Here is a 20122-nt window from a genome sequence, read left to right as displayed (position 1 = left end):
TCTGAACCATATTATTCTAATAAGTGCTTTCTAATTGTCTAGGGTAATTTATGTATGGTATGACAGTGGATTGGTAAGATAATGACAATTTTTGACTACTTAGTAACCTATATTCTTTAATGTTCCAAAGGCAAAACTTTTGCTTCCCTGTACAGTGAATTGCATTTTATTTTTATTGACATTCTTATACCACAACCAGGTTTATTTTATTTTATTTTTTTTTAAAGATTTTGTTTATTTATCTGACAGAGAGAGAGGGAACACAAGCAGGAGGAGTGGGAGAGGGAGAAGCAGGCTTCCCGCCGAGCAGGGAGCCCAATGCGGGGCTCGATCCCAGGACCCTGAGATCACGACCCGAGCCGAAGGCAGTTGCTTAAGCGACTGAGCCACCCAGGCGCCCCAACCAGGTTTATTTTAGAATTTGCCAACACTGTCAGGATCTGGGTCTGATAATATCCTAATCTGCAAAATTGATTTGAATACTTCAGTTAAGGTTAGAGGAAAATTTCTTTCCAAACCATAAACATACTCAAATATTTTTTAAAAATTTGCTTAAATTATGCTTTTTACAATCATAAATTCTCCACCCCATAAAGCTGGAAGTCCAAATATTGAAACATTAAACTACTGTGTGAGAATGAATATTCTAATATTCAATGTGAAATTGATTAGTTTTTAATGTTCCTGCATATGGTGAGAAAATGTGAAGTTTGTTTATAACATTAAGAAAATGCATGTCAATATGTTTACACATTTCTGTATAAACACATTTCTGTCAATATGTTTACATAATTCTTTATATCAATAAATTTCCTTTTGTTCATCTATGTTTTTTTCTTAGTAACCTCTATTCAAATAAGATTCTTGTATAAAGGGGGCGCCTGGGTGGCTCAGATGGTTAAGCATCTGCCTTTGGCTCAGGTCATGATCCCAGAGTCCTGGGATCGAGTCCCGCATCAGGCTCCCTGCTCAGCGGGGAGCCTGCTTTGCCCTCTGCCTCTCTCTCTCTCTGTCTCTTATGAACAAATAAATAAAATCTTTAAAAAAATTCTTGTATAAAGGTCTCCTCCTTTACACCCCCTTTTTTTAATCTAGAAAGAAATTAGTTGTCTTTTGTTTGTAGTATTTGAGTTTTTTTACACTGTGATGCAAATTTAAGCTGCTTGTAGCTGATGCCTTGGAATAAATGAAATGGGATTTTCAGCTGAGATGTTTGAGGTCTTTACCTAAGATAAAGTAAGTACTATTTTATAATTATATTTATAACTTACTTCATATTTTAATTGGAATAAAAGACTTTTTTCTGTTTTTTTGTTAGTCCTGACCTCTATGGGCTGGGCTTCTCCCAAGTAATTCATGTTCTCCATTATTATTTAGTTGAGGTCAGCAACGACTATTCCAAACTTCAACTTTCAATGCTTTGCATTTTCAATGACTTATGCCTTCTTTTTGGCTAACTGGGAGGCTTTTCTTCATTCTGTCTGAAAAGGTCTTTTTGTGCAGATGGTGCACCTATTGAGGGAAACTTTACTTGGGACTTACTTAATGAGGGTCTCTTCAAATATTTCTCTGAGGGTAATGTATAATTTAGGAGCAAGTGTACCACTGTGTTCTTTTCTCAGGATCACTGTATCCTTTTTTCAGGTGACATGCATCTGGAGAATAATAAACATAGTCTTCAGTGTAAGAAAAAAAATAAACTAGAGTTCATATCACCCTTAGTCATACAAGATAAGTTCTTTCTTTTTCTTTTTACTTACCACAACAAAAGAGGGAAAGGCAAAAGATGTGAGGCTGAGCAGAGACCAAACACGATCAAGTGCCATTAGACTAGTCAGCTTTCTACCTAAAAGCCATTGCTGCTAATTTCCCAACTCATATCCATGTAGGAACATAAGAAATACTGAGCATAGGGATGGGGGCTGTTCAGTAGGTATGTTACAGAAGAGTCCACATAACACACATGCCAACCAACCTGGGAGCGAATAAACTCTACTATAACCCTGTGAAATCAGATGTATAGAAACTTCCATTAAAGTGGTCTGAAATTTTAAGCTTTGCCAACATTGTTTAACAAAACTATAATATACAAAAGAAACAACAATTTTATGCATATACTTTTAATAAAGGACATAGGAAGATAAAGCTTATTAATATTTGTGGGTGTTTCTGTAGCAAGACACATGATTTTAAGAATACCATATACAATAACTTCGAGCAGATTGGTGGAAAAAAAAGATTTATAGCAAATTGGCAAGTTCAGCTTAACTGCTGAGGGCCCCAGTGCCTTTCTTTTTCTGGCTCTCCAATACATTTCATATATTACCAAGACTAAGTACCAGCTTTCCTGCTGTGTCTCTTTGCTGATTTAGCCAGCAGGGTGACAGCAATTATTCCTTAAATGTGTCTTACCTTATTGGGTTCTTTTTTCCGCCTTCAATGCCATGCCCTACTAAAAACCTGTTTCCTGATATACTGCATTCATTGTCCATTTTAACTCATTCTGCTAATGACCACATACCAGCCTGCTACAAAGAACAAATTTAATAGTTTTAAACACTGTGCAGGACACAGCCCTAGCCCTTCTGGGGAAACAAACAGCTGTTGGTTGCATGCTATTAGGAGCCACCTGTTCATTATTATATTACATAACCCCTGCATTCAAAAGACTACAACTTAATATGATACCTTACAGCTAAAGTTAAAGAAATGCAGATGTACCATACCTCATAAGCCATTTCCTACTGATTGGATGGAATGCATAAATTTTCTAAGAACACAGGACTTGTGAAAGGGTTTAACAATCTTGTCTTTTGCACCAACTGAGTACCACAGCTACTCTGGGAGTAGAGGTTTTAGAATGAATAAATGGAGTGTTCTTCACTTGCAGTGAGTGTTGGACTTTTTCTAAAAGAAGAGGACAAAGAATTATTCCTTTAAAGTATTTGCTCCTGATGTCCAAGCAGCCTACTTTGGGGGCAGTGTGTAGTGTACATATGTGTATGCACACATGTATGTAGATATATACGTGTGATGAGAAGTAAAAGGGATAGGCTTTGCATGACTGTTACATCCTATGAATTGGGGCCATGTTAAATTTCAGGTGCATGTCACAATAATGTACATTCAATATTCTTAAAACATACCTGCTTGGGATTGTGCTTAATTTCCATTAACCTCAATGACAACATTTTGTGCAATTTGGCATAAACATGGGGAAGCACATTCTTTTCCCTGGCAAAGACAGCCCTGAGATTGGGCTCTATGGGTACTAGAGGAGATAATGGCACTGGCTGATGTCACACAGTGTGAAATATATGTGTTACATGGGACCAGTGTGGGAAAGAGACACATGTTACATTTATATCACATAGAAAATAAGAGTTGTTTAATTGCATACTTTTAGAGTTTGGACGAAGTGGAGCTTTTCTGAAATGTGATCCTGCCCGAAATTAATCTCAGTGTTCTAAGTTGTTCCCCAGTACTTCCAGTACTGGGAAGCCAAGTCAGTCTAACAGTGCACTGGACATGATAACTGAGGTCTGCTCCAGACAGCTATGTGCTTTTGGAAGCCACCCCATTTTTTTTTTTTTGCCTCAATTTTTCCAGATGTACCATGGGGAAAATGATTTCTATTCTAAGGACATTGTTGGAATGAACTGAATAACTTAAATAATCTAAACTCTGCAAGAACAAGTCAGCAATGAGAGCATGGAAAAAAGAATGGAGCACACTGGTTTGCTTAGAAATACTGTTATGGTTCAAGTTTTCATTCCAGTCCTTCAATGAAAGACTTATAAGAGCACTAGGGAGTTACATAGCACCTTTCAGTTGTAGGATCCTAACAATGAGTGTTTTATTTTGCAAAAGGGGAATATGGGCACCAAAAATTGGGGAATGAGATCCCACAGAGGTTATTTGACAGGGCTCCGAGGAAAACAGGCAATGGAGCCAGATCAGGATACACTAATTATTAAATGAACCTCTCTGTCAATCAATAGTCAATCAACTGGGGCAGGATGCTTATGTACAGTAGTCAGTACTGAATTATGTATGGGTAGGGGTATTATCAGAGTCTATAAACTAGTGGAATAAAGGTGCTGAGATAGGAATAGGGTTTATTCTCCAAGCCCCTACTTAAAACTCTGATTTATTTGGCCTTTTGAAGATGGTGTAAGTCTGTAAGACATTAAACAATCAGCTTTGCATTATAGCTCTCCTGAGCTTTATCCTTCCAGTGCTTTCCTGTAGTTTTCTGACACTGTCTTTTATAACCTGATTTAGATCAGTGCCAAGTGCTGATACACTCTATGCATCAAAGAATTTATTGATCCCTTCCTGACTTTGAATCATAGTTAGAAGCTACCTGCCTAAACCCTTGGCAGAAAATGATAGATGAGAAAGGGAAAGATTTCTTTGAGGCCCACTGGCTGTGGAGTTAAGTAATGGCCCTATTTTTTAGAGAAAGATACTTTACTATATGAATAAAAGGCAAGGTTTGTCCATCATAAGACCATGTGAATGCCTAAATAAGCTTTCAAGAAAAACCTAAACAAGAGAGTGTTTTGGAGAGAGAGGGAGGAAGGGGAAAAATCTTCCCAACTGAACATACATGATTTCATTTGTGAAACCTGGTGTGTATAGTCTTCTATGTTGCTTCTTAGCATCTTAATTTGAGAAACAGTCCCTGGCCCTAATAGATTTTGTCATGTCTAGTTATTTTCTCAAATGAAATGCTGGCACAATCCATTTAATTTATGCTAAAAGTCTTACCTGGCACCAAATCACCTAGAGGATCCAAATAAACAAGTTTTTTATTTCTTTAAGTAGCTGAATTGCTCACTTTCTCAGCTCCACTGGAACCTGAACACCAAATAGTTTGTGGTAGGCAAATTTTCTTCTACTCAAAAAGGTTTTAGGGGGGATTACTTAGTAAACCTAATGTCCTTCTAGGAGTTCAACTCCTTGATATCTGTAAGATGCCTCTAACTCTCACTAATTTCTGTAAGAGTTGGGGCTTCTATTGCTGGCAGCTGGGCACTAGGACACTGGCTGAGAAATGAAAACCATCAATGCTCTTAGGTATTATTATTATAAAGACTCAGCATTAGTGTTCATACTCATTGATTCAGGCACTAGGACTAAAAGAAAGGCTGATTATAAATAAATGGGGAAATGAATGTAAACTGTCTTAATGGCTCAACTACCACTGAAGCTAAAAAAAAAAAGAAAAAGAAAGTATTGGCATATTACTATTAGGTTATCATTATCTATACACTAAACCCTGCTGTGAAAACATAGCTTGAGTGCTAATCCTTAGGCCAATTTCAACTTTGAAACTTTACCATATGAACAGTATTGTAATTAAACCTGAAAATTAACCTTAAGCTCCTTAACAAAATCTATGGTGCATAACTTAGGGTTATAGTTTTTCTATGATCATAAGAACAATTAATATAGGCAAAAATAAAGCTAGGTAGCAGAGAAAATAATAAAAGTGGAGAATTTTACTACAGCCTGACATTAAAAGTCTTTAAAACACCAATACTTATGTTTAATAAAGTGGAAATCTGATCTGATCTTCTCTATTAGTTGAGGTGCTTTCAGGAACATCACACATTTATGACAGAGAACAGGCTTTGCATTATTGTTCAATTTCCAATTTGAGGACCTTGATTATGGTGTGTTGATTATGCGTCTTGACTTTTAAATATCTTATATAGGGATGGTGTTGACAGCCCAGCAAATATTTAAATTGCTATTTAGGGAAAAAAGCAGGATTGAATAAAAACCTTGGATTTTTTTTTTAACCTTGATTTTCACAACACCACAGCAGAATTTTGTGTAAATATGCTGCACATATGCATGCTTATAAATGCACAGGCACACAAGCAGCAGTCTGATTTCCCTTAATACCACAAACACCCTATACATATAATTAACAATCTTTCTAGGGGAGTTAGAGACTCCATGGAAGTTTTTTGAATTCCTCTTTTCCTGAGAAGAGGAATAAAAAGAGCCCCTGGAAAGGTATATATGTTACATTTAGGTTTTTACAGATTGAGGAGGTAAAATGAAGAAAGAGAGGAAGACTGGCTTGAATTAATTGCTACCAGATTGATGAGTTCAGTTAGTAAATTAAATAACTTGTAAAGTGCTGAAACATCTATCTGCACAGCAAGTATTCAATGGAATGCTTTTAAATTGTGAAGCTTTCAATCCACCATGGTGACTTATTTTGAAGATTAAAATGGTTCCCAACATTGAACTCTGTAAGCCTCATGGGAGATGGAGGGTCCTGGGAATGAAAAAAAGAAATTAACAGGTGAGCTGAACCACTGTAAATATCCACACAGTAACATCCATTGACAATAATATGCAACCATTAAAATTATGTTTATGAAGAGTATGTATCAGCACTGAAAAATGCTAAGTGAAAAGAGCAGGATGAAAAATTATATATACAATGTTATAATTATTTTTAACCCAGAAATTGATCTGGAACAAAAAACTGAGGAAATATACTAAATTGTTCAAAGTGGTGGGTTCACAGGTAATTTATTTTTATTTTCTTTACATTTTACTTGTATTTTCCACATTTTCTCAAGTAAATATATAATTGATAGCACAAAACATTTATTTTTGAAATTCACAACAAAATAACATGAGCTTTAAAAGTGGGTAATTCTGAATTTGAATTATAAGCTTTGCTACTTGTTATCTCTGTGACTCTGGACAAATAACATCAATGGACCTTAGTTTCTTCATCTGTAAAATAAGCACAATAAAATCTACCTGAAACAACATCTGGCATATAGTAGGCACTGAAGTAGCTGTTATTAGTATAAGCTTTTTGGAAAACAATTCAGCCATATATTTTAAGACTCTTTGAAATTAAGTTCATACCAGTAATTTTGCTTCTAGGATTCTATCCTAAGAAAATAATTATAAATGAGAAAAAATATTAATATCCAATGACATTATTGATGGCCTTATTCATAATAGTGAAAAATTGGATAAAATCTTAATGTTGGAAAGTAGGAAATTGATTAAATAAACAACAATACCTTAATATAATGGGAAATTACTATTGGCATTCAGGAAAAATACAGAATTCAAAACCGAACACAATATGATCTCAATGTTTAAAAAATATATTCATAGAAAATATTGGAAGGGATACAACAAAATGTTAACAAGAATTATCTTTAGGTGGTGGAATTATAGGTGATTTTAATTTTCTTCATGGTTTCTTCTCTTTTTTGTTATGTTTAATATACCTTTAAAATTAATTCTAGTGTGTTTATTATAAAAGCAATTCATATTCATCATAGAATAATTGAAAAATATAGAAAGGAATAGAGAAAAATAATGACCTATGATCTCAGAGACTGTTTTTCATTCTCCCTCCTTCTCATCATTCATTCAACAAATATTTATTGAATACTTACCATGTGCCAGGCACTGTCTTAGGGACTGGCACTAAAATGTGAACAGACATAGTCCCTGCCCTCAAGGAGCTTACAATCTAGTGCGGGAGACAGACAAGAAAATAAATTATTATAACACAGAATAAAAGTGTTCTCATAATGTTATTATGGTAGCATCCAGAAGGGACATAGAGCTCAGCTATGTAGGTCAGTCAGTGATGTACCCTGAGTAAATGATGTGGAAGCTGAAACCTGAAAAATATTATACAGCCACATGAAGGAGACTGGAATGGAGGAGGTGGGATGCTGCTGAGAAAGCATCCCAACCATGGAAAACAGCAGGGGTATGTTTGAGGGATTGAAAGCAGTAGAGTGTGGTTCAAGCATAGGGTGTAGGGATAAAACTAGTGGAGAGGAAGCTTCGGAGTTGAGAATCATGGGAGATGAAACTGGAGACATGAGCAGGGGCCAGATCATGAAAGGGCCTATAAACCATGTTAAGGAATTCAGACTATGCTGAGGCCAATGAAAGTCATTACACAGATTTGAGTTTTTAACATTATTCTAGTTGCGATATGGAGAATGGATTGGACGAGGGGCAAGACTGGAGGCAGGGAAACCAGTTAAGAGGCTACTACAGCAATATAGGGGACACATGATCTGGGGTCATGGTCATCAGTATAAAAAAAGTACACAGCTTCCAGAGATATTTAGGAAACACAGTCAACACACCTTGGTGATTAATTGGATGTGGGTGGAAGATGAAGGAGTGGGAACAAAACAGGAAATAGGTTTTTGGTTGGGTGACATTGAAAGGCACTTAGTTATTCAGGTCTGGAGTTCAGGAAAGAGTCCTGGGTTGGAGAAACATATTTAGTAAGTTGTCAGTGTGTGTGTGTGTGTATGTGTGAGTGTGTGTGTATATATATATGTATATATGTGTATATATATAATATGTATATTGTGTGTATACATATATACACATAATTATATATTATATATACATAATTATATATTTCATATATATTATATATACACACATTCTTTAGCCAAGGAATGGATAGATTTCCTAAGGAATGACTAGATTAATGTGATGGTCAGGAAAAAACCTAGCAAAGTTTGGGAAGATATTATTTCAACAAGACCTCCCTGATGATAGGGGGGAAGGAAAGAAATTGTAGGAAGTTTGAGAGAAGCATGACAGAATTTTAAAAAATTTTTGCTTTATTGTTTAATTTTTAAATTTAAATGCATATCATCTTGTAACCACCATCTCAGATAGAATACAGCTGTTATTTTCATATACTAATTTTGCATGAACACTGGTTTTCATTATTCTAGGGGAAATATTCAAGAATGGGATTACTGGGCCATATGGTAAATGTATATTTAACTTTATAAGAAACTTTATAACAAACTGCCAAACAGTTTTCCAGAGTAGCTGAGCTATTGTGCATTCCTACCAGAAATGTAGAATTCAAATTATTCTTCATCCTTGTCAACACTTGGAATTATCACTATTTTTTTTTAAATTTACCCATTCCAGTATGAGTGTAAAGGATTCTCCTTGCAGTCTTAATTTGCATTTTCCTAATGGCTAGTGATGTTGCGCATCTTTTCTTGTGCTTATTTCCACTTTTTTTGGTGAAGTATCCATTCAAACCTTTTGCCCATTTTTTATTGTGGTGTTTGTTGTCTTATTTTTGAGCTTTTAGAGCACTTTACATATAGTCTGGATACAAGTCCTTTATCAGATACGTATTTTGTAAATATTTTCTCCCCGTCAGTGGCTTGTCTTTTTGTTTTCCTAACAGCATTCTTTTGAGAAAACATTTTAAATTTTGTTCAAGTCTAAATTGTAAATTTTTTCTTTTATGTATTTTACTTTTGATGTCATATCTAAGAACTTTGCCTAACTCAAAGTGACAAAGGTTTTCTCCTACATTTTAAGAGTTTTATAGTCTTATATTTTACATTTAGGTATATGGTCCATTTTGAATTCATCTTTTTTATGTTGTGAAGTGCACATGTTGTAGTGATGTCCAGTTGTTCTAGCACCTTTTGTTGAAAAGACTGTATTTTCTCCAGTGAATTACCATTACATCTTTGTGTAAAAATCAACAGACCATCTTTATGTGGGTCTATTTCTGTATTTTACTTTTTATTCTGTTCCATTGGTTTATGCGTCTATCCTTTTGCCAATAACACACTGTCTTGACTACTGTGGAATTATAGTGTCTTAAAATTGGACAGATTTTGTGTTCTGACTTTGATTTTCTTTTTAAGTTTTTTTTGGCTATTGTAGTTCCCTTGCTTTTCCATATAAATTTTAGAATCAGCTTGTCTATATCTACAAAAATCCTGCTACAATTTTAATTGGGATTACATTAAAACTTCTACCAATTTGGGGAACGCTGAAATCCTAACTCTATTGAGTCTTCTGACTCATGAACATAGTATATTTATTTATTTATTTAGGGCTTCTTTGGTTTTTTTCATCAGTGTTCTGTAGGTTTCAGCATACAGATCTTATATATGATTTGTTAGGTTTATATCTAGCTATTTAATTGCGGGAGTTATTGTAGGTGGTACTGTGTTTTTTAATTTTGGTTTCCCAATTGTGCATTGCTGGTGTATAGAAACACAATAGATGTTTGTGTGTATTGATCTTATGTGTTGTGAACTAGCTAAACTCATTAGTTCTAAGAGTTTTTGTAGATTCTTTGAATTGTCTATGTAGACAATCATGTCATCTCCAAATCAGGATAGTTTTTTTCTTTACCAGAGTGCCTTTATATCTTTTTCTAGCACTACTGCATGTGTTAGGACTTTCATTATGATAAGGGATAGGAGTGATATGAGAAACTGTATGAAGTTGTGGTTAATAGAGGAAAGAACACTGGTAAGGAGGTAAGTAGTGAAGATTTTTCAAGCCAGTTTAGGCTGGAGATCACAAATGTGTAATCTCAGTTGTGTTTTTTGTAAAAAGTTGCAATCAGTATTTATAATCAGTTGTGTTATTTTTGTAGTAGTTCTCAGCAGCCTGAGTATAGGAATGGAGAAGGCAGATGGACTGAATCTGGAATTTTTTTTCTGGCTGAGGCAATGGAGTTAGGGCAATATAAATATTGGCAAGAAATGCCACTTGCAACAACATGGATAGACCTAGAATGTATGATGCTAAGTGAAATAAGTCAGTCAGAGAAAGACAAATACCATACGATTTCACTCATATATGGAATTTAAGAAACAAAACAGATGAACAAAGAAAAAGATGAACAAAAAAACCCCCTACTCTTAAATACAGAGAACAAACAAGAGGTTGCCAGAGGGAAGGTTGTGGGGGAGAGATGAAATACATAAAGAGTACAAGGGTACAACTTATCTTGATGAGCATTGAGTAATGTATACAATTGAACCATATTGTAATATAACACTGTACTTTAATTATACTTCCAAAAATATATTGGCAAGAGAGAAGTTGAAGGCTCTCTCCAGTCAAAGCTAGATAGAAAAGGGAGTAACCATGTAAAAATTTAATTTTTACTTATATTTTTATTATATTTCTTTTCAGTGTTTTTCTACATATAAATATATTTTAATACTTAAAAGTTTTAAATTAAAATTTAAAATGTAATTTTATAATGCAAGGTTCATCCATGTTGGAATATGTATTCTTTGGGTTGCCAAATAGTATTCCATTGTATGGATATGTCACATTTTATTTATCTATTTATCAGCAGATACATGTTAGGGTTGTTTCCACATTTTGGCCATTATGAATAATGCTGCTGTGAACATTCATGTAGAAATTTTTGTGTTGACATATGTTTTCATTTCTCTTCATTATATACAAGGACTGGAATTTCTGGATCATATAGTATTTCTATGTTTAACATTTTGAAAGACTATCAAACTGTTTTCCAAAGTCACTGAACCATTTTACACTCCAATCAGCAATGTACGAGGTTTCTGATTTTTCCATATCATTGTCAACACCTATTATCATCTGTCTTTTGGATCCTAGTGGATCCAAAAGATACCACCTAAGTGGTATCTTGTGGTTTTGATTTGCATTCTTCTAATGGGTAATAATGTTAAGCATCTTTTCACGTGCTTATTGATCATTTACACATGGAGAATTATCTATTCAGATCCTTTGTCATTTTTTTAAAAATTGGCTTTTCTTTTTATTATAGAATTGTAAAAGTTTATTATTCTGCATATAAGTCTCTTATCGGATATTTGATTTGCAAATATTTTCTCATCAAAGGCCACATATATAATTCCATGGGATCATGAATTATGTGGAATGTCCATAATAGACAAATCTATAGAGACAGAAAGGTAGATTAGTGGTTACCAAGAAGTGGGAATGGAGGAATGAGGAATGACTGCTTAAGAGTATGGAGTTTCTAAATATTCTAAATTAATTATGATGATGGTTGTGCAACTCTGTGAATATCCTAAAAACCACTGAATTGTACATTTTAAGTGGTCAAATTATATGGTATTGTGAATTATATCACAATAAAGCTGATAAAAATGTACTTTTAAAATTAAACTGCATTCATACAGCTTTTTAACATAACTATTAATTATTCTTCAAAGAAGTTACTTTTTTTTTTTTTTTTTAATTTATTTATTTGAGAGAGAGAATGAGATAGAGAGAGCATGAGAGGGTCAGAGGGAGAAGCAGACTCCCTACCGAGCAGGGAGCCCGATGCGGGACTCGATCCCGGGACTCCAGGATCATGACCTGAGCCGAAGGCAGTCGCTTAACCAACTGAGCCACCCAGGCGCCCTCAAAGAAGTTACTTTTAATGGTACAAACTATTTCATCATAATAATGGAGTAATTTATTTTACCATTCCTCTATTGTTAGATATTTAGTTTTGTTTCTACTTTTCTGGTATTATTATAAATTGATAATGAATAGTTGTGCAGATCTCTGAATATTTCATTAAAACACATTCCTAAAATCTGATTATCAAATAAAATTGTACGAACACTTTATGGTTTTTATACATGTTATTAAATTGCCATAAAAATGATGTATGAATTTAAACTTACATCAGCAGTATATAAGATACCTGTTTCAACGTGTCCTTATCAACACTAAGTACTATAATTTATAAAAATTGGTAGCTTTAGTAGACAAAAATTGATATTTTGGTAATGCAATATATGTCAAGAAAAAAAAAAGAAGAAGATAGCAGGAGGGGAAGAATGAAGGGGGGGAAATCAGAGGGGGAGACGAACCATGAGAGATGATGGACTCTGAAAAACAAACTGAGGGTTCTAGAGGGGAGGGGGGTGGGGGATGGGTTAGCCTGGTGATGGGTATTAAAGAGGGCACGTTCTGCATGGAGCACTGGGTGTTATGCACAAACAATGAATCATGGAACACTACATCTAAAACTAATGATGTAATGTATGGTGATTAACATATGATAAAAAAATTAAAAAAAAAAGAAAATAAGCCAAAAAAAATTGATATTTTGGGTTATTTTAATTTGCATTTCTTTCTAATGAAGTTGAACAGTTTTCATGTTTATTCTTCATTTTAACTTTCATTTGTTGATTGCCCATTTTCTAATGGTTGTATTTTTTTCCTTTCTGATTTGCAAGATTTTTGTAAATTAAGGGTGTTAAATTTTGTTTATTATGTATTTTGCAAATATTTCTACAAGTTTGGTTTTTCATTTTGAAGGAAATGTTTAGAATCAGTGCTTTTTGTATAAAAATTAGGGCAATAATTTCTTTTTTACCTATAAAAATTTGAAGCAAAATTTAAAAATATGTTAGCATTTGTTAATTTTAAGTTGTAAATAAATGGGAATTTAATTTAAAAATTTTTGGGAGATGGAGTGTTATGCACATGAATTCTATGTAAGGTCTACAGAAAGGGAAACACATTATAAGGGCTATTAGTCAAGTTTATAAATTACATATAGAATTTCTGCTTGTGTGAATAATATGAGGGTGAAGAATTTAACATCTTGTTCACCAGAGCAAGAACTTACTTCTTTTCGAGTCTGCTTCCAAGACTGCCTCTTAGCACTCTAGGTGCCTCCCTCAGAATACTGACCTGAGAGATGCAGGAAATGTGTAAACTGCTATGTTTCTGTTTCCAGAGTGAGAGATGATGAAGCTTCTGGATAATCTGTAGGTTGAAAAGTGAAAGTGATCAAATGACCCTTTCTCTTGTATGGGTGGGTATTCATTCACTGGTATATTTCCTTTTTGTTCAATCCCTGTAGACAGCAGATATCTGCAGATCTCTAAAGACTGGTGTGCTATACCAAAGCATTTGTAATCAGTTGAGATATTCACATTCCAAGAGTAATCAGGTCGATGTACTATAAAATAAGATTATTTTATTTATAAGCATTATCTGATCTATAATACTGGCAGGTATTAGATAGCTGTGATGACAACTCAACATCATCTGGCTTTAATGGGATGCTTTGGGTCTTGCTACTCACAAAATTACCCTATCTCATGTTTTTTGATTGGACGTAATCGAAATAGCTATTAAAGTACTTTGGTGTTGCTGTGTTTCAAAAAGGAATGAGGCCTCTAGAATGTAAGAGGCTTTGGAATTAACAAGCAACATCATTTATGGCACAAATGTTTTTGTTTCCAATCTGAGCATTTTGGGGAAGTAAAGTATACTCTGAATCAGCTTGCTTAATGTACAGATAATCACTTTCTTTATACTCTTTGCATAGTAATGTACTTGGCAGTTTGAGATTATAAAAAAAGTTGCCAGGGGGAAAGGAAAGTGGAGGTGGAATAGGGGGACCCTAGGCATGTCTTGTTCCATGAACACAATGAGATAACTATCAAATCATTCTAAATACCCCAGAAGTAGAACTGAAGACTGACAGAACAAACTCCATAACTAAAGGAAGAGAAGAGGTCACATCGAAAAAGGTAGGAAGTGGGGAGACAAGGTTTGGGGGAGAAACAGATCACGGGTGCTGCAGAGGGGAGGGAGCCATGGTCATGGAGAAGGGCAAGAGAGAGAGAGGCACACAGGGGAATGTACAAGAATGTTTCCCCAAAGCCATTGGCTTGGAAAAGGGGAGGGGATGAATTTCATGAGTTCTTGCAAACAGCAGAGTTTAAAGCCTTGAGTTTTAAAGGTCAGCAAGCTTGGCTGGGACAGAGCCTGGAGGGCACTTTGCTGCTCCTGGAGAGAAGGCAGGCAAACAATGCAGGGGCAGAGGGTGTGGAAACAATGATCTGAAGAACACCTGGGGCACATAGAAGGGAGATTATTCACTCTTCTCAGAGCACCTCCCTGAGAGCCAACATCCACAGAGATGCCTCTCCAGGACAAAGGAGCTGGCCTGCACCATTTTCCTCCCCTGCCCATCAGCATTAATACAGAGCCACCTGCGGGAAACACAGCAGTGCCAACACTGGCTGTCTAACTTGCTTACACCAAGCACCACACCCCTGCACACTGGTAGGACTGCCCTTCTCAGTCATACTTGCCTCAGTCCCAGTGCGGTGAGCCCCTCCCCAAGAAGACCAGCACAAACCCTTGCCCAGACCATGTCTCCCAACCAGAGAGTTCTGCAGGGTCTCAGTTCTGGTAGAGGTGGTGTCAGACCTCATTTCTCAAGAAGACCAGAGCACACCTAGTTAAAACTCACCTCATTCAGGACAGGAACCAAACACTGCCCACTGGAGGTAAGGAGAGCCTCTGCAGATGACTGGCCTGAAGGACAGAGAAGCCTAAACACAACAGCAGAGTACACGAAGCACAAATCAGAGACAATCCCTGAAGGCCCGGGCCCTGGGCACTATATGACCCCTTTGTCTTAAGGCCATTACATTCAGGAGCAGGAGATATAACTGGCTTTTCTAACACAAAGATGAAGGTAGAGACTTAGACAAAACACAAAGATGGAGGAGTTTATCTTAAATGAAAGAACAAGATAAGGCCATGGCTAGAGATGTAAGCAAAACAGATATAAATAACATGCCTGATGGAAAATTTGAAGCAACAATCATATGAATACTCACTAGGCTTGAGAAAAGAATGGAAGATATCAGGGAATCCCTTACCACAGAGATAAAAGTGTTAAAAAACAATCAATCAGAAAAGAAGAATGCAATAAATAAGATTGGAAACAGGCTCGATGCATGAACAGCAGGCCGCAAGAAGCAGAGGAATGAATCAGTGACCTGGAAGACAAAAGAATGAAAAGTAATAAAGGTGAACAAAAGAGAAAGAAGAATTATGCAACACAAGAATAGACTCAGGGGACTCAGTGACTTTATCAAACACAGTAACATTCATATTATAGGAGTCTCAGAAGAAGAAGAGAGAGAAAAGGGGGCAGAAAATTTATTTGAAGAAATAATAGCTGATAATGTATCTAACCTGGGGAAGGAACCAGATATCCAGATCCAGGAGGCACACAAAATTCCCATCAAAATCAACAAAAGCAGGCTAACACCAAGACATTTCATAATTACATTTGCAAAATATAGTGATAAAGAAAAAAATCTTAAAAGCTACAAGATAAAAGAAGTCCTTAACTTATAAAGGAAAAACCATAAGGCTAGCTGGGAATGGCTCAACAGAAACTTGGCAAGAGACAAGGGAGTGGCATGATATATTAAAAGTGCTGAATGGGAGAAATTGGCAGCTAAGAATACTCTATCCAGGAAGGCTATCATTCAGAATAGAAGGAGAGATAATGAGTTTCCCAGAAGAACAAACACTAAAGGGGCTCATGACCACAAAACCAGCCCTGCAAGAAATATTAAGGGGGACTCTTTGAGTGGAGAGAAAAAAACCAAAAGTGACAAAGACAAAAAAGGAGGGGTGCCTGGGTAGTGCAGTAAGTTGAGCAACTGACTCTTGGTTTTGGCTCAGGTCATGATCTCAGGGTTGTGAGATGGAGCCCTGTGTTGGGCTCCATGCTCAGCGGAGTCTGCTTAAGACTCTCCCTCTGTCCCTCCCCTCCATGCTCTCTCTAAAATAAATAAATAAATCTTAAAAAAAATAAGGATCAGAGAAAATTTCTGGACACAATGATAAAACAAGTGATAAACTGGCATTAAATACATATCAATAATTACTCTGAATGTAAATGCACTAAACAATCAAAACACATAGGGTGTCAGATGGATAAAAAACAAGACTTATCTATTTGCTGGCTACAAGAGACTCACTTGAGACCTAAAGACACCTGCAGATTGAAAGTGAGGAGATGGAGAAAAATTTATGTCACAAATTGATGTCAAAAGAAAGCTGGAGAGAAATACTTTTTTAAAAGATTTATTTATTTATTTTAGAGAGACAGAGGTGGGGGAGGGACAGAGGAAAAGAATCTCAAGTAGACTCCTCACTGAGCATGGAGCCTGACACGAGGCTAGATCTTATGACCCTGAGATCATGACCCAAGCCAAAATCAAGAGTCAGATGCTTAACCAACTAAGCCACCCAGGTGCCCCGAGAGAAGTACTGATGTCACACAAACTAGACTTTATTTTTTTCAAGGTGTATATATTTATTTTAGAGAGAGCATGAGTGAGGAGGGGGTTGGAAGGGCCAGAGGGAGAAGGAGAGAGAGAATCCCAAGCAGACTCCCCACTGAGCGAAGACCTGATGTGGAGCTTGATCTCAGGACTGTGAATCATGACCTGAGCTGAAATCAAGAGTCAGACGCTTAACTGACTGAGCCACCCAGGTGCCACCAGACAAACTAGACTTTAAAACAAAGACTGTAACAAAAGAAGAAGGGCCCTTTATAATCATAAAGAGGACAATCCAACAAGAAGATCCAAAAATTGTATGTATTTCTGCACCCAACATGGGAGCACCCAAATGTATAAAATAGTCAATAACAAACATAAAGAAACTCATTGATAATAATACAATAATATTAGGGGACTTTAACATCCCACTATCAATGGACAGATCATCTATACAGAAAATAAACCAGGAAACAATGGTTTTGAATGACACACTGGACCAGATGGACTTAACATATATATTCACAACATTCCATCCTAAAACAGCAGCATACACATTCTTTTCAAGTGCATATGGGCACACCAGAATAGACAACATAACTAGGTCACAAATCTGGCCTCAAAAAATACAAAGAGATTGAAGTGAAAGCATGCAATCTTACTGACCACAATGCTATGAAAGTAGAAGTCAACCACAAGAAAAAAATTGGAAAGACCACTAATACATGGAGGTTAAACAACATGCTACTAAACAATGAATGGGTCAATGAGGAAATTAAAGAGGAAATTAAAAAATACATGGAAACAAATGAAAATGAAAACATGACAGTCCAAAACCTTTGGGAGGTGATCATAAGCAATTGCAAGAGGGATGTGTATACCAATAAAGGCCTAATTCAAGAAGCAAGAAAAATCTCAAATCAACAACCTAACCTTACACCTAAAGGAGCTAGAAAAAGAACAACAAATGAAGCCTAAAGCCAGCAGAAGGAAGGAAATAACAAAGATTAGAGCACTAATAAATGATATAGAAACTAAGAAAATAATAGAACAGATCAATGAAACCAGGAGGTAGTTCTTTGAAAACATTAATAAAATTGACAACCCTCTCAGACTTACCAAATAAAAGAGAAAGGACCCAAATAAATAAAATCACAAATGAGAGAGGATAAGAAACAACCAACACCACAGAAATCCAAATAATTATGAGAATATTATGAAAAAAATTATGCCAACAAACTGGGCAATTTGGAAGAAATGGATAAATTCCTAGAAACATATAAATTACCAAAACTGAAACAGGAAGAAATAGAAAATTTGAACACACCAATAACGAGCAAAGAAATTGAATCAGTAATAAAAAAAATCTCCCAACAAACAAAAGTCCAGGGCCAGATGGCTTCCCAGGGGAATTCTACCAAACATTTAAAGAAGAGTTAATACCTATTCTTCTCAAACTATTAAAAAAAAATAGAAATGGGAGGAAAACTTCCAAACTCATTCTATGAGGCCAGCATTACCCCGATACCAAAACCAGAGGGAGACACCACTGAAAAAAAGAACTACAGGCCAATATCCCTGATGAACATGGAGGCAAAAATTGTCAATAAAATACTAGCAAACCAAACCTAACAATACTTTAAAAAAATAATTCACAATGATCAATTTGGATTTACTCCTGGGTTACAAGGATGGTTCAATATTTGCAAATCAATCAATGTGATACACCACAATAAATGAAAGGATAAGAATCATATGATCATTTGAATAGATGCATAAAATGCATTTGACAAAGTTCAACATCCATTCATGATAACAAGCCTCAACAAAGTAGGTTTAGAGGGAACACACCTCAACATAATACAGGCCATATATTGAAAAACCCACAGTTAACATCATACTCAAGGGGGAAAAACAGAGCTTTACTTCTGTGGAAGGGAACAAGACAGGGATGTCCACTCTCACCACTGTAATTTAACATAGCACTGGAAGTCCAAGCCACAGCAATCGACAACAAAAAGAAATAAAAGGCATCCAAATCGGCAAGGAAGAAGTAAAATGTTCACTATTTACAGATGATATAATACTTTGTATAGAAAACCTGACTCTATAAAAAAAAAAAAACCTGCTAGAACTGATACACAAATTTAGTAAAGTCACAGAATACAAAATCAACATACAGAAATATATTGCATTTCCATACACCAATAATGAAGCAGCAGAAAGAGAAATCAAGGCACAATCCCATTTACAGCTGCAGCCAAACCCATAAGATACCTAGGAATAAACTTAACCAAAGAGGTGAAAGACCTGCACTCTGAAAACTAGAAAATATCTTTGAAAGAAATTGAAGATGACACAAAGAAATAGAAAGACATCCCATGCTCATGGATTGGAAGAACAAATATTCTTAAAATGTCTATACTACCCAAATCAATCTATGCATTTAATGCAATCCTTATCACAATACCACCAGCATTTTTCATAGAGCTAGAACAAACAATTGTAAAATTTGTATGGGACCACAAAGACCCTGAATAACCACAGAAATCTAAAAAAGAAAAGCAAAGCTGGAGGCATCACAATTCTACACTTCAAGTTATATTACAAAGCTGTAGTGATCCAAACAGTATGGTACTGGCACAAAATAGACACATAGATCAATGGAACAGAAGAGCAAACCCAGAAATGAGCCCACAACTATATGGTCAATTAATCTTCGACACAGCATGAAAGAATATCCAATGGAAAAAAGACAGTGTTTCAACAAATGATGTTGGGAAAGCTGGACAGTGACAAACAAAAGAATGAAATTGGACCACTTTTTTACACCAAACATAAAAATAAATTAAAAATGCATTAAAGGCCTAAATATGAGATCTGAAACTGTAAAAATCCTAGAGGAGAATACAGGCAGTATCCTCTTTGACATTGGCTGTAGCAACTACTTTCTGGATATGTCTCCTGAGGCAAGGGAAATGAAAGAAAACATTGGGACTTCATCAAAATAAGCTTCTGCACAATGAAGGCAACAGTCAACAAAACTAAAAGGCAACCTATGGAATGGGAGAAGATATTTGCAAAATGACATATCTGATAAAGGACTAGTATCCAAAATATACAAAGAACTTATAAAATACAACACCCAAAAACAAAGAATCAAGTTAAAATGGGCAGAAGGCATGAGCAGA

General features: G+C 35.6%; 1 protein-coding gene across 4 annotated transcripts in view; it reads right to left on the bottom strand.

Moving 5' to 3' along the window:
- Positions 1 to 2104: 2104 nt before the first annotated feature.
- The window catches only part of ZDHHC15 (zinc finger DHHC-type palmitoyltransferase 15), a 149214-nt gene continuing 131196 nt past the window's right edge, over positions 2105 to 20122 (bottom strand). The window contains exons 11-12 of one of the 4 annotated variants that reach the window (XM_032387846.1): positions 13522 to 13596; positions 6216 to 6298 (exon numbers count right to left, since the gene is read on the bottom strand). In XM_032387846.1, the coding sequence (XP_032243737.1) occupies positions 13550 to 13596 (47 nt within the window). In that variant the 3' untranslated portion in view covers positions 6216 to 6298; positions 13522 to 13549. Of the gene's footprint in view, positions 6299 to 6624; positions 6769 to 13521; positions 13597 to 20122 lie in introns of those variants that run through there. The other 3 variants (XM_032387848.1, XM_032387845.1, XR_004297480.1) reach the window with 3 other exon arrangements.

This window comes from Phoca vitulina, unplaced genomic scaffold (assembly GCF_004348235.1).
Source record: "Phoca vitulina isolate PV1807 unplaced genomic scaffold, GSC_HSeal_1.0 scaffold51, whole genome shotgun sequence".
NCBI classification, from domain to species: domain Eukaryota; kingdom Metazoa; phylum Chordata; class Mammalia; order Carnivora; family Phocidae; genus Phoca; species Phoca vitulina.
Note: the sequence above shows the minus strand (reverse complement) of the source record. Positions and strands in the feature narration are given on the sequence as shown.